Consider the following 24,212-nt stretch of genomic DNA (forward strand, 5'->3'; position numbering starts at 1 on the left):
GCATTTATTAATTGTTTGGAACTGAAAATCACAACTAATGTTTTAGACTGTCACTACATTTTTATGCAGTTCTTCTAGAGTTAAAACACTATTCATAAGCGTCGTAGATTATACGCCTAATTAGATCTGCCTGTTGCTCTTTAAAACCTCGAGGTACCAGCATCTTTTCTCACTTTCCTCTTAACAATCTTTCTTACAGTTCACTGCGGAATTTTGATTCATACCACTTGTTTTTACTGCTGCTCCTACTTCTAATAAAATTGTAAACATTCAAAACAATTTGTTTAGCATCCGAAGACAAATGGATCCGCTTTTTTATTTGCTGAGATAGTTCGCCTTCTAAATAGTCATTAGGTTCGATTACCATCTCCACTTCGTCTTCAAATTCTGCGTTGTATTCCATGTTTTCTTCTAACAGGGGTCCACATTTTAAAGTTTTAAAGAACAGGAAATTCGATAAATGTTTAATTGCAACATTCTAATAAATATTTATATGTATTCTTATGACGAGCTTTATCTACAGCGATTATAATCTATAGTCTTAAAAAAAGACTGACTCACCCTTAACCAGTGGCAATAGACTTGCAGGGTCAATGCATGGCCAATGAATCAGGTATATATTACCGAAAGCATCACAGTCAAATACCTCCGTAATATATACGAAAATATTGCAATATAGATTAGACTCTTAAGAATGATACATATCACCTGATGTCTGAGGTTAAGGTACTGTAAAATACTTAAAACGTCCAAGCAATAAATGCAATATATTTTTGGTCGTATTATTAACACTGGCAGGTAAACGGGTGGGTTTTGCCATTTTGAGTATACGAGTGGAAGCAGGTAAAATACTGAAGCCCTTGGTTTTATGATCGACTATGCCATCGCAAGTAGTACCGACTATATATTTCTTGCACTAAATACACTCTGTATATGCTATGAAAACATTATCAAATAATATTTTAACTTTGCACACGCTGTACAATGACAATTAAAGTTCCCCTCACTTCGCGCCTATATATTATGGCATGTAACAGTTTTAAAACCCTCTTCAATCACCAGCGGCACGACATTAAAAGCGTCAGTTTTTTACGCGCCCCCATCACCGGAGCCCTATTGTTTAACCTCCTCCCCTTACTTTGATTCGCCGACACGGCCGACGCGGCCGAAGAAAAACTGCCCTCCGACGTCACCCCTTGACCAATCGACGAAGGATACGGCGTGGTGGGGGCAGAGTACGCCACCCCTATCGGGGTGTAGGAGCTGCTCGTGCTGGCCAGCTGCTTCCGTAGTCTGGCGCGGCGGTTACTGAACCAGACCTATATAAATAGAGAAAGTACGCAGAAATAGAGAAACACTTCGAACACTGTTTTCGGAGCGCGAGCATTTTGGCGAAACGTCTGCAGGATTCCAAGTCGGAGTTCAACAAGCGAACGGATGATATCTCGGAATATAGTGTCATCACATTTTTCCATACGTGAGAATATATATATATATATATATATATATATATATATATATATATATATATATATATATATATATATATATATATATATATATATATATATATATATATATATATATATATATATATATATATATATATTCTCACGTATTGATTCACGGATGGAAAAATGTGATGACACTATATTCCGGGATATCATCCGTTCGCTCGTTGAACTCCGACTGGAATCCTGCATCCGACTGGAATCCTGCAAATCTTGCATCCGACTGGAATCCTGCAGACGTTTCGCCAAAATCTCACTTGGCATCTTCAATGCTCGCGCTCCGAAAACACTTCGAACACAGTGTTCGAAGTGTTTTCGGAGCGCGAGCATTGAAGATGCCAAGTGAGATTTTGGCGAAACGTCTGCAGGATTCCAGTCGGATGCAAGATTTGCAGGATTCCAGTCGGATGCAGGATTCCAGTCGGAGTTCAACGAGCGAACGGATGATATCCCGGAATATAGTGTCATCATATATATATATATATATATATATATATATATATATATATATATATATATATATATATATATATATATATATATATATATATATACAGGGTGCGGCAGCATAACTTCCTTTTTTCAAAACTCAATAAAAACTATTGTGTGCATCGGAAAATCTTTATTTATTTTTTATAATGTAGGTACATGTCTAAAGTTTTTATTTACATTGTTTTGAAGATCAAATCTGTTAGGTGACGTCCCTCATTCTCCATACATTGCGTAAACCGATATCTGGCGTTTGTCATGACTCTTGTTAGCATAGCTGGTGTTATGTTGGCAATTTCTTCTTCGATGTTGATCTTCAAATCTTGTAGGGTTCTTGGACGGTTCACATAAACCAGGGATTTTAAAAAACCCCATAGAAAAAAATCACAAGGGGACAGATCGGGAGAGCGTGCCGGCCATTCCAAATCGCCTCTAATTGAGATAAGGCGCTCTGGAAAGTGTTCCCTCAAAACAGCCATCGATGCTCTTGAAGTGTGTGCTGTTGCACCGTCTTGTTGGAACCAAGTGTCCCCCAAATCCAACTCTTCTAGCCGTGGGAAAAAAAAATTCTGTAGCATGTTTACATACCGGTCCGAATTCACTGTCACTGTAACCTCATTTTACTCAAAAAACCAGGGACCAATAATTCCAGCTGAGGAAATTGCACACCACACTGTGTCTTTGGGTGAATGCAAAGGCCTTTGATGCAATTGTCGAGGGTTGGTGTCAGCCCAGTAGCGCATGTTTTGTTTGTTAACCGACCCACATAAATGAAAATGGGCTTCATCGCTAAAAAAAACAATAGCACCCTCGGGAACGACATCAAGAAGAAGCTCACACGCGTTCATCCGAGAATTGAAGTCACGTTCTGTAAGTTCCTGCACTATCGCCATCTTATAGGGATGAAAATGAAGATCATCACGAAGAATTCTTCTCACAGAACGATCGGATAGTCCAAGGGCAGATGCGTGTTTGCGCGCAGAACGCCGTGGTGATCGCAACATTGAAGCTCTCACTGCTTCAATGTTCTCAGGTGATCTAACGGGCCGAGGGACTCCAGTTCTTCGTTTTGTCGCACTTGCAGTTTGTCTGAATGTAGTGACCCATGTAACAATTGATTTGCGGTCTGGGACGGGAGCCAACGGGGCTAAATTAAAGCGATTCCGAAATGCACGCTGTGTTGCAACAACCGAACAACCGCTTGAAAAGTAGGCCTCAACGGCAAAGGCACGCTCCTCACTATTCCAACGCATGATGGCGACTGAACCGTGTCGGGACAAAACTTTACAGTACCCCCTCTTGAACGAGACCACTAGCGCCCCACTATGACATCAACTAACTGAATGGCGCGCATTTAAAAAAAGGAAGTTATGCTGCCGCACCCTGTATATATATATATATATATATATATATATATATATATATATATATATATATATATATATATATATATATATATATATATATATATATATATATATATATATATATATATATTTCATACACTGTATATTGGATATCAAGAAAATATCAGAAAGAGTGATCTACATAACACTGAGAATAAACAATACTCAATGCTCCAACACATGAAGAAGTTGAGGATTTTTGCGAAGGTTTAGCTACGGCGTTAATACAAACAGAATATCGTTTCACTGTTCTTATGGGAGATTTCAATGCAAAAGTAGGAAAGCAAATCGATGATGCAGAGTATTTAATGAATAGCTTTTACGAGAAGAAACCACATAGACCATGGACATGGGTAAACCCAAATGGGAACACAAAAATGAAATACACTTCTTCATAACAACAATATTAAATCAATTTAGCATTGGGAGTGATCATAGAGCAGTAAGTTAAACTGAAAGAATGAGACTGATAAAGAAAAGAAAAATGTTGAAATGGAGTTCAGCCGAAAATAAAGAGGAGTATGAAGAAGCTATAAACCGAGTCTTAAACCAACCTTTTCTTGCTCAAGTTGCTCAAGAACGGTATTCTCTTAAGGCAGGCACGACAGAAGAAAAACTAAGTGAAAAAACTAACCAAAAAAAACTAGTACACAAAACTAACCAAGAAAAACTAACCAAAACTAAGAAAAAGAAATTATTAAACTAAAAGACAAAAAAGGAGACTTAAATCAAATAGAGAGATAACGAAAAACTTCTAAAAAGGATTATATAGAAGACAACTAAAGGAAACAGATGGAACACAAACTCAAAGTAATAAACCAAGGATCTTAACTTATGCCAAAAGTATCACCAAAGGAGATGAAAAGTAGCCTACAAGAAATGAAAAACTACATGGCACCGGGAGATGACCAAATAGTAATAGCTACTATTAAAGTAGGAGGAGAGAAACTACTAGTTGTAATAAACCAGTTAGTTGATTTATATTTATATCAAAGTACTGTCCCCAAAACCTGGAAAAACGCTATCCTACTACACACTCATTTTTACGAATGGTTTACCAAAATCATCACAAAAATCACAGAATGAAAATTACATTTTTATCAACCCAGAGAGCAGGCGGGTTTTAGAAAAGGTTAAGGAACAAATGGTCACCTACAAGCTCTGAAAACTGATTAAAAAATGTATCGAATACAATAAATCACCGACTTTGATATTTGTGGATTTCAAAAAGGTTTCTGATTATTTCTGGTTTTCTCCAAGAAAAAGTTGGAGTTTTCTCTCGTGTATGGCGAACCAAGTCAGACAAATGAGGGGTCCTTGTGCGATTGGTATCAACGTTCAAATTCAGTTTGGAACATCAAAGCGCAAATGTATTTTGTAACGCCGCAAATGGCAATACAAGAGTCATAAATAATCATCAGAAATTACGGACTCATGCCTAGTCGATCCGACTCTGGGTTCGTTCCTGTGCATCATTTCATCAAATCTTTGCCGGACCGACAAATATCTGGAACAATATCTACAAATAGTAAAGGAGTTCCTTCTTTACTTCTCAGCAAATCAACACTAGGAAAGCAAATAAAGGCTTTAATTGACAGGCTAGAATTGGAGACATCTTTAGAAGACCATGATTCCCAAAGGAAGCCCAAAATACGCCCTTATCTAATCTGATAATAAGAAGTGGCTTTCGAATTTAGAATTGCATAGTAAGCTTCATGGATATCAGGATCCAGGTTTCCTATGGTTGTACGAGTTCTACTATTACTTTTTGAATGAGGAAGGATTAGAGGAATGTACTTGTTATATATTATAACTGTTTAAAGTCTATTCCACTGATAAGGGTGCGTGCGTTTTCAGCAGTAGGATTTTAATGCAATAAAATAAGATCAAATTTACTTATATATTTCTATTTTCCCGATATGAGGTAAATACTTTTCTGCTTTTACGTTATATTTTTAATTGCATAAAACTTTTTTATTAGCATATTTAACGGTTTGTGTATAGAGAGCATTACTATTGTTTACAATCCCGCCGAATTGGCATAGGGCGTTCTAACCTGTATTCGCGCCTCAGTCAGTTTGGTTCTTTGGGCGAGCTCCTCCCTGGTGTAAATGTCCGGATACTGGGTTCTTTCGAACGCCTTCTCCAGTTCGTCGAGTTGATGGGCAGTAAAAGTTGTCCTCGAACGTCTCTGCTTCCGTTTCAGAGGAATCCCGGGTTCGCTTTCGCAATCCGATGTTGCCTCGTTGTCGCTCGATTTGTCTGGAACGAAAACAACCAATTGGAAAAGGAGAACTCCAGAAGTTCCTATATCTGCCAGTTCCTACAATGATCACCAGTGTTAAGAAAATCGCAACCCAATATGCTAACCTAAAATAGGAATAAAAAAACGTAAATACTTAAAAAATTATTGAATTTTGAATTTTAGAAAAAAATAATGTTAGTCTACTACTGGCTTAATTATTAAACCGCCATTCCGGTAATGTTTGAAGTGCTTTGTACATTTGATCTTTAAATTATGATTTGAGTTGACTGGACAGCAATTATAGTACACAAATTTTAATTTATTAAACAACATAAACTGTTATACAAGGTGATACTATTATACACCAAATATTTCAAATACTTTTTTCAATCAAACATGGTGAACCCCTTAAATTTACAAGGTTATATTTGTAAACGCATTTTACAGGAGTGGAATCGTAGTTTTTAAGAAAATATTGGTAAAAAAAACCTTAATGCTTAAAAAATAATTCGCAACTACCTACGTCAATAATCTAAAGCGTGGCCAGTCGCGAATACAATTTGATGAATATGTTACTTATATAACAAAAAGACTGCTAATACTATAGTGGATATACAAGCTAATGTAAATCAAGATGAAGGACCAGAAATCTTAAAATCGGAAGTTCTAGATGCTATAAAAACAGCCAAACTCAAGAAAGCAACGGGACCAGACAACATTCCAACAGAGCTCTTGCAGATGATCCACGAAGACCACATCAGTGCCTTAACTAAGTTTTTCAACAATGTATATAATTCTGGTAAAATACCCGTAGAATGGTTGAAGTCTGTTTTATAGCCCTTCCGAAATAACAACAGGCGAAGAGATACGATGAATACAGGTTAATTAGCCTCTTGAGCCACACACTTAAGATCTTCCTTCGCATAATAGATGGAAGAATAAGAAGCCCTTGGGAAAGACGAAATCCAATTTGGTTTTAGAAACGCACTTGGAACCCGTGAGGCACTTTTTGCCCTAATACAAAAGTGTCACGACCAACGTAAAGACATCTATGTGGCCTTCATCGACTACGAAAAAGCATTTGATAGGGTTCAACACGATAAGCTTTTTAATATATTAAGGACCTCAGGTATCGACGGTAAAGATCTACGTATCATAGAGAACTTGTACTGGAACCAACAAAGCAGTGGTACGATTCGATGGAAGATTCAGCGAGGTGCCAGGCAGGGATGCATTCTCTCGCCGCTATTATTCAACCTTTACTCAGATGTGATTTTCAAAGAGGCTCTACAAGATAAAGACCATGGAGTGAAGATCAATGGCGAACTGATTAATACTATCCGGTATGCCGAAGACAAGGTCATCTTATGTGATAGTATCCAAGGTCTCCAAGAGCTCTTGGATTGCGTAAACACGACAGGACGGAACATGGGTCTAAAAATGAGTGTGGCTAAAACAAAATTTATGGTATTCAGTAGAATTGTACCGAGTCAGTTTATATGGTACTCGAATCGTGACTCGATTCCCTGATTCGAGTCCAGTACTCGAATTCTATGTTTAGTATTCGAATATGACTCGAGTTCGGGCGGACTAGAGTCTGGTAACTCGGTCCAGGATTCGAGTCCAAAATTCGAGTCTGGAAATTCTAGTCCAGAGGGTTAAGCATTGACACAATAATAATGGGTAAGTCAATATTTTTAATGAAAGATAATTATAAACATTAAATAAAAACAAAGAGCATAGGAATTCTAAGGAGATAATTAGAAAAACATAGAAAATAATTAAAAAATTTCTCAACTTAGAGTCTAGATAACATTCTATTAATTTGAGACAGCTTTAAACAATTCTTTTAATACTAGATATAATAAGCATTATAATCAAAAAAAAATTTAACTTTATATTAAGTAGGCACACAAACTCAATAGCTTAGAATACAAAGTTTGGTAAGGTATCCACCTAAACTACCTAAACCGAACCCAGAATACAGTACAAAACTAAGTGAATATGAAAAAAAATAGATATAAGAAAATGAAAGTTATTTGAAATAACTGTTCAGAAACAGTATTTGGTCAACCTAAAAGTCCAGCCTTAGAGAAAACTCGTTCCGAAGGAACGGAAGTGGCTGGAATGCATAAATACTTTAAAGCAATTTTATAAACGCCGCTGTTGGTGATTTTGCGAAGTTCCCAAAATGTAAGTGGATTGGCTTTTCTATCCAAATACGGTAGCTCTACGTTCTGTTTCACCTTGATGATTGCTGATGTTTTTGCTCGAATATTCTAATACATTTTTATCTAGATGCTCCCATAAATTCTCACCAGTTTCCTCTGAAGTTATCTGCTGGGAATCTGAAGATGAAGTTGTACGTGTTTCGAGACGTGAGATAGATGACAGTAGAAATATATTAGGTACCTGGAATTGAGCTTGATATTCCTGTGTTCCCAACATCATCAACTCGTCAATAACAAATTTTTGAGCATTATCTGCATTTGTCTCGACGCCAAAACCAGCTTTTTTAAATCTTGGATCCATGAATGTTGCTTCAGCAACAGTTTTATTGATCTCATGACCGCCAAATTTTCTATCGAAAACATCCAGTAATTTTATGTTTAACCTGCTGGCGACATCGGAATTGGAACTGTAACTTCTTAGTGCCGTTTGTACTCCTCGAATAAGAGGTATGATGCAGGATAACGTTGGATATTGCTCGCCAGATATAATACCCGTCATTTGTTCCACAGGTTTTAAAACACAAGGGCACTCGTGCACCTCGATCCATTCATCAACGTTAAGGTTATCCGGACAGCCAGGTAATGAAGAAGTTGCAGCAGAAAGACCTTATCGAGACGTTCGAGCATATAATTCCATTTTGTCAGGACATCTTGCTTTGGTTTTAAGGGTTCCAGTTACATTTGTTCTTGAACCTGTTTTAATTTATATGCAGCATTATTGCTTCTTTTGAAATAGGCTACTATTGCTCGGCACTTTTCAATCAATTGAATTAATAGTTCGTTGTTTTTGATGGTATCCTGAACCAACAAGTTCAATGTATGAGCTACACAACAGTGGTGACGTTTTCGCAGAATATCAATAACAGCTTTTTTTATATTAGCCGCATTGTCAGTTGTGACGCAAATGATTTTGTCCAAAATATTCCATTCGGTTTCCCATATATCTTTCATTTCTCGAGCTAAATTTTCTGACGTATGGGCATCCTTAACTTCCCTGGTGGATAACGTTAAAATTTTAGACTTGCCATCATAAATGAAATGAATTGTCAGGGTCATGTAGCTTTTGCTGCTATCGGAGGTCCAGAAGTCTGTTGTCAAAGCAATGTAATCTGTTACTTTAATCATCTCTTGCGTAGCCTTTCTTGCCAAAGAATATTGCTCCGGAATTAATTTTTCCGAAAGAATCTTTCGCGAAGGTAGCTCATAATTAGGGCTAAGCGTATGTGTATACTCTTGAAAACGGCTTGAAGCGGCTGAAAATCAACAAACACCATTCTCAATATTGCTTTATCCACATTTTTAGAGTTCATCTTCAGAGCTTGCTTAGACGGAAACGTCATCTGAAGTTGGCGTTTACATGGTGTCAAAACAAAACAAAAAGTTGCAGGTTCAAACTTGCCCGCCGCGCCACTTCATTGCTTAAGTAAACTATTTACGAATACCAACTAGTTGACCAAACTCGAATACTAAACTCTCTAGTCAGTTGGACTCGCATGAATAGAATCGAGTCTGCGAGTACGAATCGATTCTTTCTGATTCGAGTACCTGAATCGAGTCCGGCGTACTCGAATCAAAATAAAGTAGTATTCAAGTAGGGGAGTACAAAGCAGGAATCGAGTCTGACTCGAGTCAAACCGTACTCGGCACATCGTTAGTATTCAGTCGCTAGCCACATGCCGATGCATTACAGATGTTATATCACAGAGCAACTAGATCCAAATAAAGAAATCAAATGCAGAATAGAAACAGCTCGCACAACTTATGAAAATGAAACCATTCTTCTGCATTGATAACTTAAACCTCAAATTGCGCCAAAGAATGATCAAATGCCATATTTGGTCTGTGTTGTTATACGGTGCTGAGACTTGGACTCTCCAGGCCAATGCTATTAATCGCCTGGAAGCATTTGAGATGTGGTTGCATAGAAGAATGCTCCGAATACCTTGGACCGCCCTGCAAACCAACGAAGCAGTTTTAAATAGAGCAAGTGCCGTCCGTGAGTTATTTAACACAATCAAAATACGAAAAATATCGTACCTGGGGCATGTTCTTAGAGGGGACCGCTACAAAATCCTTCAATCTATAATGAAAGGCAAAATCAACCGGAATACGCAGTGCCGAACAACTATTCAGATTAGCCGAAGACCATGATCAACTCGCCAATGTGATTGCCAACGTTAGGGGGACCTGATATGGCACCGAAAGAATAAGAAGAAGTTACCAAACATTGTCTCGTGTAGATATGTCTCTTAGGCATTCCGTTCGTGAGATTCCCAGTTCTTCATAAATTACAATGAACGACCCAGAAGGGTTTGTCTTCCTGATCGCCGAATCAAAATTAATTCAACGTCAATATCAGCTTCTTCAAGATTTCATAAATAATAAGTTACCAGTGTTGCCGTTTTAATTAAAGAAGTTAGTGTTACCGAAGGTTCCGCATAGGTTTAACTACAAAGCCTGGATCTAGAATAATGTACGCTCAAAAATATGTATTAGAAAATGTATCGGCCTCTCCAGATAATTAAATTTTTTACGGTAAGTGAAGATTTAATGGAAGTTTATTTATTCGTTTATTTTGGTACTCAACATAATGTACAAACATTACAATTTATAGAGTACACATAAATATTTTGTTAGAAAAGAAGAACATATGGAATAATAGAAAAACATCAATAGTAGTTCGTTTGCGTTTAAGTAATTGAGGGAGTTTACTGCCGTATTAAAGAATGCTTCACCGTAGGACAGACATTTTCGATTTTCAGAGCTGTATTTTTTTTCCTCCAAACTTTATCCCGACCATCTGATCCAAAAAGATTAATTTTTGTTTCGTCACTAAGGACAACGTTTTCCCAAAACTTCCGGGTTTTGTTAATGCGTTCTCGGAAATATTCCAGACATTTTTTCAATTTTTTTCCGAAATTAATTAATGTAAGCCGTTTCTAATAGTTTGAGGGCTAACATTTTTTGAGTACTATTCCCTGATTTCCTCTGCTTTCGAATTAATTATATTTCTTTTCACAACAGAAGACTTCTCTTTCCGGGACGACCAGAGCCTGGTCGCACTTAACAAGATCCGGTGGATTTGTATTGATTTACATTACATTGTACATACTGTGTACACTGAATGTGATTTTTTAATTATTTTACTCTTTCCATAAATCTAGCATGCTTTTTCGAAGCGCAATTGGAATTTCGCAATTTTTAGCCCTCATTTTGCTTTTAATTTAAAACTACTGACTTAAAAGTGGCGTCAAAAATAAACAAGGATAACTCAGTTATTTAAGCGAAATTTGATACAAGCTGACTTGGTAAATTATTGATAATTAACGGTTCTTCATGCAATTCTAAACAGTGATTTTTAAGAGACCTATTTGACATAGTTTCATGCTTCTAAAACTGCCTTATTCTTTAAAGTGTCTCAAATGATTTTTATTTTATTTTTATTACTCTTAATGAGATTGCCGATATTTACTTGAAATATATCTCTCATTAAATGTAAGTGAAAAAAGAAACTAAAAGAAAACTGAAAAAACACTATGTGTACGGAGACTTTTTTGACCCACTGCAAAACCAGCGCACACTGCGACCGACCGACATGTCTCCGTGACGTATCGGTTACACCCAATTTCGACGCGCACCCTAGCGGAACGTCCGGCCATTAATAAGGCCCGCAATTTTTTCGTTTTTAGGTATAATTACGCGTCATTTTTTTATACGCGCCGATCCCCGCGTCTTTCTAATCTATTAAACTAATTACGTTTCCACGCAAAAATTGCCTTGCGCGCGCGCAAAAAAAGGCACAAAAGGCCGGCGGCGCGAATGATTTATCGCGTCGAGCAGGCAGAAACGACCACAGGTGGCGCGACCGGTCGTCTCGATCCATTAATTATTCTCTCACTATTTTTGCTAATTCAAGATGCGAGAGGCCGATTGTCGGGCTGCGGCGGCCCCGCTTTGTGGACTTTTGGCGTTAATTTGGCGGTCGCCTTTTTAGTATCCGTGCCACCCCGCCGAGGGGAGGCCGCAGACAGCGGAAAATGCTGACGAGGATACAATACGAACCAAAATTATGCGAAACAGTCGGATTGCGCACGAAATGGTTCTCTTAGGCAACCAGTAATACATTGGAGTTGTTAATTGGTCTACCAAAGTTTACGGAACGGAATATGACTCTGCAAAATTTGATTATTGGCGATTCTACAATGAGACCTCTGGCGGAAAAAGAGTTAAGCAACTTCCGAAGTGCAATGTGGAAAGGCTAAATTGTTTACATATGCGTTTCATAGTTGCGTTGTTTGGTTCATGTTGATATTGCTTAAAAAATAGTTCGTTTTTGATTATTCGCAATGCAGTGCCTCTGTGGATTTATCCGAGTTCCCAATATTAAAGAAAAATCTTACCGTTTTCAACTACGAAAACGAAACAAACTGCCCTGTTGATGGACGTCAACAACATTTTAATTTGAAATGAAAAATATTGCTTATAAAAGTAAGTTTATACTATTAAAAGAACCACCAAAATAATTTCGTAGTTCTATGTAACAAATATAAGCAATCAACTAAAGTTTTCTAGTTTTTAAAATTCAAATGGTATATCAAACAATTTACTCTAGGCCAAAAATAAACGTAAATAATATAATTCTCGGCTTATAACAGTATAACATGTCGCCGTATCGATCGAAAAGCAGCGGTCTGACGTCACGATCATTCCCACGCGTTTAAAGTCGTTTAACAAGCATAGCCGCGTGTCACTACTTTAATTATTTATTGCAACTTAAATATTGAGTTTTAAGTTTGATATTTGGTATGCCTTATTTCTATACATAAACAAATGTATTGAACAAATAAAAAAAATGTCCAAGTTGCCTATTAAACCTACTTAACACACTTTAGGAGAATTGCTAGTGTGATCATTTTAGTATGAAGCATTTTTTTACTAACTGCACTGAAACTAATATGGTCAAAAGTTGGTGAATGTTCCATAATCATATTAAGTGCATTTAAAATACTCCCAAGTTAAACACCATACAGCCAATTACAAAAACTGCAAAAATTGCATAGGAATAAAAAAATGAGCAAAATATTATTAAGAAAAGTTGTTTAAAATTAAAAGTTTGGCCTGAATATCAAAACAGGGCCAGTTTTGTTGTTCGAAAAATATTAATAATTTTTTCTTCAATAATTTTAAACAATGTCGCAAATTAATCAAAATTAAATCAATTTAGTAAATTTTTTGTCCCAACTAAACCTTATTTGTAAAATGAACTAAATTTTGATTTGTTTTAAGAAAACACAAATTCTATGCATTCCTAATTATATTAGGCATATTAAGAAATCGCGATTTAAAGGACAAAATTTTTAATAGAAAATTATAAATTATTCTTAACTGAGAAAGATAGATATAAAGAGATGAGATTTTCAAGTATACTATGAGAGTCTGATGAGATTGATTGTTATTGTCAAATAATAATTGCTTGAATATTAGATTTCATTTTCAAAGTCTCCTCCAAGACAGTTAACATTATCTAAGAAAGCAGAGTTAGTTTTAATATGTGGAGATATTATAAATACTATATATATAATATAGTCCGTGAGCAGAAAATATCTTCGCTGGACTATCCAGATAAACAAATTCACTATTCAATTGTTAGTATAGGATTTTTCCTCATTTCAAACGGACAATGTCTTTAGAGTGTAAAATTAGTATTAACGAACGTCTTTAATCTGTATGTGTTAAATAAAATCAAATAAAGTACTTCAGGCAGTCGCTAAAATTTCCAGAAGATCTGCAAAGGAAATTTCGAAAAAAGGCTAAATAAAAATCACGCCTATAAATAAACCATGATTTATTTGTACTTTTCAAGATTTGTACGAGATTACCATTTGTCGCACTGTATTTGCAACTTATCGACAAACCAGTTTTACAACGACACTTCTTAAATTTATTGAGAAAAAAAATTATTATCTTTGTGTATAAAGAAACTTTTATCTTGTAGATATTGAAAACATATATAATGATTTTTTAAATCAACCTTTTGTTTAAAAGAATATTTACTTTGATCACATATTGCTTTTGGAACAACATCATTTTTAAAAAGAGTTTGCAAAACTTCAAACAGCTTAAATTCTCGTTGCACCTTGTAATCGTGGCTGATTTCACTTTTTTCTCTACTCCAAAGTTGTTTATAAGTGAAAACACTCTTTCTTTTTACTTTACTTTTTGTACAATTATCAAAAACTTCAAGCCATCGGACACAAACATTGGTATCATTAACTCGCCAATCTTGACTTTTCATTGGTTACAAATTCTTTTATTAAAAATATTTCGTCAAATACTTCTTCTTCGTTTATTAATGTTCCATTTGAGTAATGTGGAATTGCGGCGTTGCCACTGTTTATAAATTTTGTATAAAAAATTGAAAAATCCGGGACAGACCAGGAGAGTAGATTGTCCAGGACGTTGTCGGAAAAACCTGAACTTGTATCGGCCAATCGTGTACGGTAGGTCAGCTTGCTTAAGTTATTTCATTTGGAGATATTAGTCTTGCTTAATCTTACATAAACCACACACCACAAAAATTGATAACAGAGTCAATTATTGTCGCTTATGCATGTAGAATAATGTCAATGGTTCAAACCTTATGAAGTACGTCCAAACGACCACGTTTGTTTACCGTCAGCAGCGTTAAGTTTGTTTTCGCTACGATTTGAACCCACAATTAAGAAAAAGTAGTATGATTCTTGCACATGATTTAATCGTTGGCGATCAAATTCAAATGCTCAAAATAGCGCTTTTCTTTGAAGTGTGTTGTCTGAGAAAGTGTTTTTACGTATGGAGGATCAAAAAAGAGCGGAGCGAATCGCAATGTAGACAAAATTGGTTAGAAATGCTCGCGCCTCGTGCCAAAAATATTTATTTAAATTAAAACATCAAACTGGTGTTTTTATATATAAGGACACTTAGAAAAATAAAATGTAACAAAATATGAAACAGTTTTTCTTAAAAAAAAAACTTAAACGTAAACTCGTTAAGGCCTCCTTTATTCCTGTAATGGAAAATAAGCAGATAAACTATTCATTGCTCTCCAGGCATGTAACAGCTTCCGGATCACCATGCATCCAAAAATTACAATCCCTGTCGATCTGAATCCATATGGTTAAACTGGAGTAAAAACTTCAGAAAATCTTTCCTATTTGGGAATTTGTCCCAATAACGCAACAACTCCTCATCGCAAAAAATGTTTGAACGAACGGAACGAAGGAAGGCATAATAAGTGAATTCCCAGTTGGTCGGCAGCATCAACAATAGAAACGTGGAGATGTGTCGCAGCACTTGCGAAAATGACTGAGCCATTCCATATATCAGGTGGTCATCCTCACATCCTCACTTTAGATCGTTGTGGTAATTAAACAATACCATGTGAGATATTGAACAATTGTACAATTTTTTGGGGGAAACAGGTAAACTCGCTTGTTCCCTTTTTTGGCCATGACTGTCTATTGATGCAGAGTTAGTCTGCATCCCTTTTCATCCATGTTATATACCTTTGCCGGTTGAACTTTGAAGCCGTATTTTTCCAGAATGGATTAAGCTTTGCCGCCATAGCAGGATTTATCGACTGGGCCTTTCGTTGAGATAAGAAAGGATGTCGATTCATAAATGCTTTATACCAGTCACATCCAGCAATTTTTGTCTCAATGTTGAAATGGCTAGAAATGCTTTGGTTTTCAACATACTTCAATACACTTCGTAGAAGTGCTTTGGTATCCTATGTCAGAAAATTTCTCCTGTACTCCATTCAAGGTAGGTCTTATCCCCAGAATTCTTTTTACAGCTCCGGCTTCCAAATGGTTTCTAAGGGTGTGACTTGGTATACCACATCTAATTTCCACATAACGCTGGAATTTTCCTTGGAGTAGAAGTAACAGTGCTTCTTCCATCATGTCCCGCGGCGAATTGGCCTTCAAGCCGCAACATTTCTTGGCCACATTTTTGTAAAGAAAAATTAAAAAATGTATAAGGTAAAGCCCACTAATAAGGCCCAACTAATATCTGTCTGGGCCTTATTAACCACATATGTTAAATAAAAAAAAATTACTCTTGAATACTGGCTTCGCAACTGTATCAATGTGTAAAGTAAAACTTACTTTTCATAGAATTCCTGATTTGACCCTTTTTGTTTTCGAAAAAAGGCTGTTGTTCAACCTTAAATTTTAATAATATCGACCTGATAATGCAAATGGTAAAATACTGAATGCTATCTATCGAAAACTACCTAACTTCATCGAGTATGCCGGATTGCGTATTTAATTTGGGTAACAGAACAACACATAGATGGCGCCATAATACTTATAAATTCTATTTTATTGTTAAATGGGTTCATAAGCCTTATTAACTGCGCAGGCTTATTACACACAGTGACCTTACACTATCCCGCTTTAACTCGACGATATAGCTATTAGATAAATAATATAGTGGCCCAAGGACGATGAAAATTGATGAGAAGGGAAAGTAACCTGTGCTTTGCGCTATTATTTTTCTAGACAGCGATCTCCACATACTGAACTCTTTTTCCCAAAACATTTAAATGACTGAAATGACGTTCGGCGGTCATGTTGGTTGTTGAATGTCGCTAGGTCTTATTGGATGGTTTGAAATTACATGTCTTATTGGCTGAACACGAGATTACAAATGACTGCGCTTGCTGGAATGGCCCTTCTCAGCATTTTTTTAAATCGTCGCTTCATAAGTTCCAGTATTAGCCGCATATAATATGTGAGAAACGGTGGAAACGGCCAAGTTATAAATCGGAATTGTTAATTGGGCGCTATACGTAGAAAAGTTTATGGAATAAAATATGATTCGGTAAATTTTAATTGTACTCTATTATTACAAAACTATAAATTTGTCTTATAATGGAACATTCTGAAATTACCGATTTTTCCATATGCGTATTATCTTACTGACTTTTAACTGTGAGAGTCAACTGTCTCTGTTTTTGCGTTATCTCGTCGCTTTTCATTCGTTAACAATATATATTTGGGAAATAAGGGCGATGGTCGAATATCCCTAAGCAGTTAATTATAAAGAACTACTGTTTTCTACTCAAATACAAACGGCGGTAGCGGTAGCGGATGAAACCAACTATGAAGGATATCGCTACCCATAATACGGCATTGTTTAACTTTTCACGGGCCGCCGAGTTTCCCCCAGATACCCGTTTAGAAAATGTCGGAGTCGACCAACCGAATCAACATGGCGCAAGTTGGAACGGAACAATCTACGGGGTGATGGTTGCTTTTTTATTTTTAATTATATTCTCAGGCATGTTTGTATATACGCTTTATTGACTAACTTGAAATTTGAAGGACATTTGTTCTATATTTGCAGCAGAAGGGGAGATTTACATACTTACTAGTACTAGTGAGTCATTGAGTAATATAATGACCCCAGTAGTAGGCTTCTAAATGTCAAATATCAGGATAGGCTGAGCCTCTATATATTTAGTAGCTATATGGCTAAAAAACAGATACAGCAAGGCAGTGATTAAATGAAAAAAAACTTTATTTGGTTTCAAAATGTTAAAACCATCAAATCAAAATCAAGTGTCTAGGATAAAAGGGACATCTAGTATTTAGTCTAGTCCATCCAACTAGCTTGATTCCTATTAATTAGGATTAGAATGCACCAATAAAATTTTTAGACATTTTTAAATATAGGTAACCTAGTTTTTTAATACTTTTCATAACAAACGTCAATTTTGACAGTTAAAGGCAAAATGGGCTCAAAATTTTGTGAAATTCGTGAACCAAAAGCGGGGACTTTGGTGGTGGCATTTTCCTTAACCCCGTTGATCTATGGCGGATAAATTATTATACACCCTGCCTTTGTTCCACTTTAATCATTTTTTAATTTTATAACAAATTTTTAAACGTATATGATTTTATTGCTTATAACCAAACAGGATAAGACAAACGGGAAAATAAATAACATTCAAAAATAGAAGCCGTTAAAAAAATCAAGTTGCTATATATGTTGCACTCTTCTCTTCAAAACAGTAGAATAGATGTTGAAATTCAATTTAGCGTTCATTTGCAAACATTTTTAGGTCGATAATGACTTTCAAAGCCTCACTATACAAAGTAATGTTTGTCTTCTTGTGCAGGATATGCTTCAATGATAATTTTCTCGTCAATGTTTCGAATTATATCTTTGGTGGTAGTAATATAGTCAATCCGAACATATTTTTAAGATTTTCTTGTGTGTTTCCATTTGATCTACCACCCAACACCTCTTGGCTAAGTTCAGCTGATGCTCCGTGGAGTATTTAGCTTTCACTAAAGTTCCCGATAATGGAATGTTTTTATTACTAGCACGGGCAAAGCACTCAAATCAAGCCATTCAGTTTTTAAAGAATCCTTTTTTTTGTTCGGTATTGTTTCCTGACGTAATGTTTTCCACTGCTTAGATGTTCCTCCTCCAAAACTTTAATGACTCTTTTCACGAAGTGGTTTGCTAAGCGCAATTCCCTATCCAAAAGGTAACCAATTTTGTTATGCTATGCCAACGAAATGATATTCAACGATACCTCTTGACGAGCGAGTCACAAGCAGGAAAAAGAAAATGAGACTACATAGAGGGGAAGTTATTTCTTTTTTCCTATCAAGGGTTGTTAAATCCTGGAAAAAATTTGAGTTTTGATGAAAATGCAATCATGCAATCAAAATGTGGAAATGACCTTCTAAACACCAATACATAAATACATAAATACACCAATGCAAGTTCCTAAAAGAGGTATATTTCCTGTTCCAGAGTTGCAAGACATTTTGGAATAGTACGTTTTTAAAAGTTCTTTAAAAGTTACCGTTCAATATTCTTATGTTTTCAAGTTTTCAACTATTTCTGTATTCGATACGTTAGTTTGTTTTTAACTATCGTAACGATCATATTTATTTCAGTTATTTGCTTAGGATTGATACCCGAAAGTTTTTTTATGCAGGTGTACAATGTATTTTTAGATTTTTGAAATAAAAACATCTTTTAAGCACATTTTGCGACTGTATTTATCAGGTCGGGATATGATTTGGATCAAAGTCCACCGGGTACACTTTACGCAACTTTTTGACAATAAAAAAAAGTTACTAATTAATTTTTTTACTTAATTGACTATAAAGTAATGATCAGTAATCCCTCTATATACCTGGTGCACAAAGTTTTCCGAAGACCTTTCTTTTAATAAGTTTCGGAATTTGTTCAACAAAACGGATACAATACAATGCTGAATTGCTGCTAACATTTTGGCGAAGGTGCCAGATAATTCCGAAACCTTCTAAAAAGGCTCTTGGAAAGCGAAAAGCGCGACCATCTTTAATTATCATACGTTGTCATTATTATCGGTAGTTTAGTCACATAGAACACCCCGGAAGTGTCCAAACTCGATCGCCTCAATAAGTAACAAAACCAATTTTCATCAACCCTCGGGACGTGTTAATTTCAGAAACCCATTTGCCGAGGAGCTTCGGCCTCTCCTGAAATCAATTTTTCTTTCACCGCGCCGCATCGTCTGACAACAAAAGATCGTCGAAGAGCGAAAAGAAAAAAGAAACAAAACAGAAAACGAGAAAACAGGTAGCCGGATTGGCGGCGGCGGCGGCGGGCGACTCACAAACTGTTACGTCATTGTCTAACGATTAAGTTGGCCTTTTTGTGTGCAACACCGACCCAAAGGGCCGACACAGCTTTCGAAATTGACACCTTGCTGGCCGCGCTCACGACGAACGTTGGCGCGTTTTTGCGAAAACTGGATATGAGCCAATTTACATCGTATCGGATATATAAACAGATTGCACGAATAAGAAAAATATCGTTATGTTTCAAACGGTTTTAAATACTAAAAAAATGTTTTTGTGACAGAGTGCGGAAATTTTCACGCTGCGCTGATAAAAATGATTCCTTGATATGAAGAAAACTTTGGGACAAATACCTCCACTTTCTTTGGCCTCTAATTATATGAATTGAGGCACTAACTTACAGTTCTGTCACAATATGTAATGATTTTGAGGAAATTACCATATTTTTTCAGCTAAAATTAACATGATCATAAATTCATAATTATTTTGACTGAAGATCATTAAAAACTGGTTTAAGGTATATTATTCACTTAAAATTTAATATTTTTGTAATAACACTAGCAAATAGTTGGATCAAAATCGACGCGCTCTTGTGGCAAATTCCCTAGGAATTTTTCCTAAACAAATTTTGCTTCCCTTGAAATTTACTTAAAAATTAAAATTTAAATATCCTTTTATGGATTAAACTTCGGTACCCTTAATAAAACTAATTTTGAAATAAAATATAGTTACCTATATGCCACACAAAATGGACTCGCAAAACTAATGCAATATAATTAGAAATATTACCTACTACAATATTAATAAGATACTTAAAATAGCGTTTTAGGCACCTTCAAAGTTACATTTCAAAACTTTGTTGAGATAAATTTCCGAATAAATCTGTAAATATTTAGGAATACAAATTTAATTTCTTTTCATAAAATATACAAACAAAAATACGATAAATAATGAGACTAATCGATTTGGTATAATTTTTATTATTTATTTTTATTTATTTATTTATTTTATTTCCGTATTCAAGTAGGTCAAGTATTCAAGGAGCACATGAGTCTGTGTAACTTAAATATTTTAACATAGATTATTTATTACAAACAGTACTAATACTTGGGTGGGTCAAATCTCAATCGGTTGTCAACCTGGATCTTGTAGTTGATAACTTAAAACCCGAAAACAACATATTAAACTTACAGAAAATTATTAAAGACCGGTAAACAAAATGCACCATGACAATATAACATAACCTCAAAGAGAATTCGAGCCGCTAAACATTGTAAATCACCTGTCTGTTAAAAATTTTTAATTCGTTAATATTTTTCATCTCTATAGGAGAACGTGGAATTTTCTTGAAAAAAGATCAAAAAAATGACACAATGAGAAACTTTGTTGTGGAGATATAAGATTTTCTTTCTAAACCTTGGCAGTTTTCGAGTTTAGGTGCTTCACAATAACGCACGAGTTGGGTAAAACAAAAAATGAAATATCTGAATTATGACGGTATCGAATTAACAGAAGGAGAAAAGAGATTTGGATTCCCGTTTACTCCGATTTTAAATATGAATTAAAACCATACAAATGCACCGACACTTTACCTTCTAGGTCATCTCTTGTTTGGAAATAACATAATTCATCGAGAAACTAATATTGTTTTGTTCAGTTTATCAATAATGTAATCTGGTCTAATATTTTAAATTACAATACACTCCTTAATGAAGGTATTTACTTTCCTTTAAATATTTTCATCATATGGCTTAAACGCCACATTTCAAGAGGATTTGTGAATTCCCCTAAATTAGCCATAGTATATATACCAAAATTGCACAACACCAACACCAACGATCACCCTACGATCAACCACAATAAAATTGTATCTAGAATATTCCAAAATGGCCAGGCCGCGCGTCGTGCGCTGTTAAGTATCTCCACCAAAGGTCGTAAGACCTTATATCAAACACCTGGGATTTTCGACAAGAACATAGCAATAAGTCTATATAGAGACAACGTCGATGAGGTTATCTCAAAAGCATTTACAGTCAAAAGAATCGCAAATTTATTACAAAGACAACAATCATTTTCAGTCCAAATACTCGAACCAAAGTCATTTTCTCTGTAACAAGGGAAAAATACCAAAAGCATGTTGCTTTTATCCGAAATTGAGTATTGCCTTAAGTGTGATGTTCAGTGTTATCTTTAATCGAAAGAAGTAGAATCTTGCAGGCAACAACAAAACCCAGATTTCAATTTGAATTATTGCCTGCAAGATCCTACAATCTATAAAAACACCTATCGATTAAGCAACAAGAAACAATTGAAACGATTTGACAGATACGTTTTGTTAATTTTCACCATGACGAGGTAAGACACGATAAAAACTCAACCGAAAAAAAATTTGTACTTTGTAATTTGCAGCTATCTACAAGAAGTAAGAAGACTTTTTGCCTAATTAGACGCGTGGATCAGGAAACTATCCCTGCATTCAGCATCAAACATCTACGCTTGGGGGTACAAGAGTCGGAAGTAGATATCCTTGAATTAAAACAATGCTAAGCTGTACCTAGTTTTGTATTAAGCAATATTTCGGTTGTTCATTCGAGTGCCATTAACGCAACAAATTTATGATGAGAATGATATTTCAACAATTGGATTGCTCCATTATTTTATCTTTAAAAAGGTATAATTAAAACCGAGTAAATGCAACACTTTTTCATAGGGATATATCTTTCCATTGTCTGCATGATGCCCAATTCATAAAGAAACTCATGCATATTCGCGCAAGATTCGTTAGAAAAATGATTAATTATGATGGTAATAACAACGTTTCTGCAATTGATTTCTAATGACAACGAATATCTATTCACAGACTAAATATACTCTCATACCACATATGATAGAACAATTCCACATTTCCACAATGGATAAAAAACCAATATCCTTTAAGACCTTGATTTAGGACTCAACCCAGAAAGCAATCAATAACGAAAAAAAATTTTTTTTTGTAAAAAAAGAAAAATATCAATAGCAACATTCTTTTGTACATAATTGGGTATTTTTATAAGTTTACAAGTTATAGTTCAAGTTTACGATATAGGTGGAGCATCAGTCGTTTATGCTCAATGAGTATCTATTTTTTAATCTATGACCAATTTATTTTCGAACGATCGTTGGTGCACTTTGCAAATCATTTCAACGCACGAAGACAAACTGTGTGCTTCAATCAATACCAGTGTTACATTTTCAAATAATTCTTTTGTAAACTTATGATATTTTTTTATTTATAAACGTGTATTTAAGATTTGAATAACTTTTCAAAGAAACTGTTATACTATTTATACAACTTCAAGGTTATTCCTGCGTCAGTTGTTGATGAATTGAACTTGCTCTGAAGAAGCCAACAGGATGATTGGTGAAACGTCAGCAAATTCGATTCATCAACAACTGACGCAGGATTAATCTTCAAGTTTTGCGAGGTTTGGATGTTAATATTAAACCTTTATAACAATTGCGTATTACTTAACAATACTGTAAACACTTTTAATACTTTTATTAAAACAAAAATAAAATTTTTCAATGTAAAGACAGATAAATCGCCTTATATATGGTATATCTGCAGGTATCCCACAATTTTTAAGAGGTTGTAACATATTTATGAGACTTTAGGGCTACGAGTACAAGAACACGTAAATTCTACCACACTAATCAGCTCCAAGATGTAGTAGTAGTAGTTCATTATAGTATGGAATCTCAGTGAAATGTGGTTTTAGATCTGGTATTAATTTGTTTAATTAAATCGAAATGAGATTGCGGGTTATTCATGTTATTAAGGCGTTCCGTATGAAATATACACTGAGGGATAGTCTTTGGTCTTGCATGTGTTGCTAAACAATATATCCTATTTAATTTTCGCGAAGGATGGAGGAAAAACTACTTTTTGGCGAGTTGTGCGTTAGTAATTGCTCTTTTTCTGGATTCCTATAACTAGACTGGACAAACTAATTTGTCCTGAAATGAGGTTTGACGGGTTGAAGTTTAACATACTTGAAAGGATGAGGCCAATTAATATTACAAAAATTAACTAGGCTGTTGTTGTCTCCTTCAAAGTAATCCCATGCCGGAAAAACTTCGGAAAAAATTGCATGGTACGAGCCAATCGACGTCTTCACTAATAGTGTTTCATTTGTTTCACTTTTTCAACGCTTTCAAAAAATTACAAAAATTAACTTTAATTTTTTGAGCACACCTCGTATTTAGGAACACGACAATACCGCTTGAACGGGGTTTTTAACTGTTTTGCAGAATAGTTGATAAAATAGAGGGTGTTCGTTTTGAAAAAAAAAAACACTTTCATTGTTTCGTTTCCAGCATAGCTGCAATAAAAAAAATAGGGAAAAAAATTAATTTATCGCAAAGCACTAAACATAGAAGGTAAAAGTATAGAGAGGTGTTATACAAAAAAAATGATAGCGCAATTGACAATTCAATAATATACATGGTGTCCAATAAAAATATCAAAGTTCAAATCGATTGTCCTGGCTTATGGGAATGATCAAAATTTCAAAACGGTTAAATAAATTGTCAATTGTCAACAATTAATTGTCAATGGGCTCCATTAGATGTCATGCATTAAAGGAAAAACGTTTCTATATAACGCGCATAATATGACGGATATAGGAAATTCCGTTCCTTATAATGCCCCGCGTCCA

General features: G+C 35.3%; 1 protein-coding gene across 1 annotated transcript in view; it reads right to left on the minus strand.

Moving 5' to 3' along the window:
* Positions 1–24,212, minus strand: part of LOC132706053 (segmentation protein paired-like) — a 53,523-nt gene that overhangs the window by 10,005 nt on the left and 19,306 nt on the right. Inside the window, exons 4-5 of the mRNA XM_060677126.1 lie at positions 5,463–5,668; positions 1,139–1,319 (exon numbers count right to left, since the gene is read on the minus strand). Of these exons, the coding sequence (XP_060533109.1) occupies positions 1,139–1,319; positions 5,463–5,668 (387 nt within the window). The remainder of the gene's footprint in view (positions 1–1,138; positions 1,320–5,462; positions 5,669–24,212) is intronic.

Source organism: Cylas formicarius, unplaced genomic scaffold, assembly GCF_029955315.1.
Source record: "Cylas formicarius isolate icCylForm1 unplaced genomic scaffold, icCylForm1.1 PGA_scaffold_8__14_contigs__length_24414737, whole genome shotgun sequence".
NCBI classification, from domain to species: domain Eukaryota; kingdom Metazoa; phylum Arthropoda; class Insecta; order Coleoptera; family Brentidae; genus Cylas; species Cylas formicarius.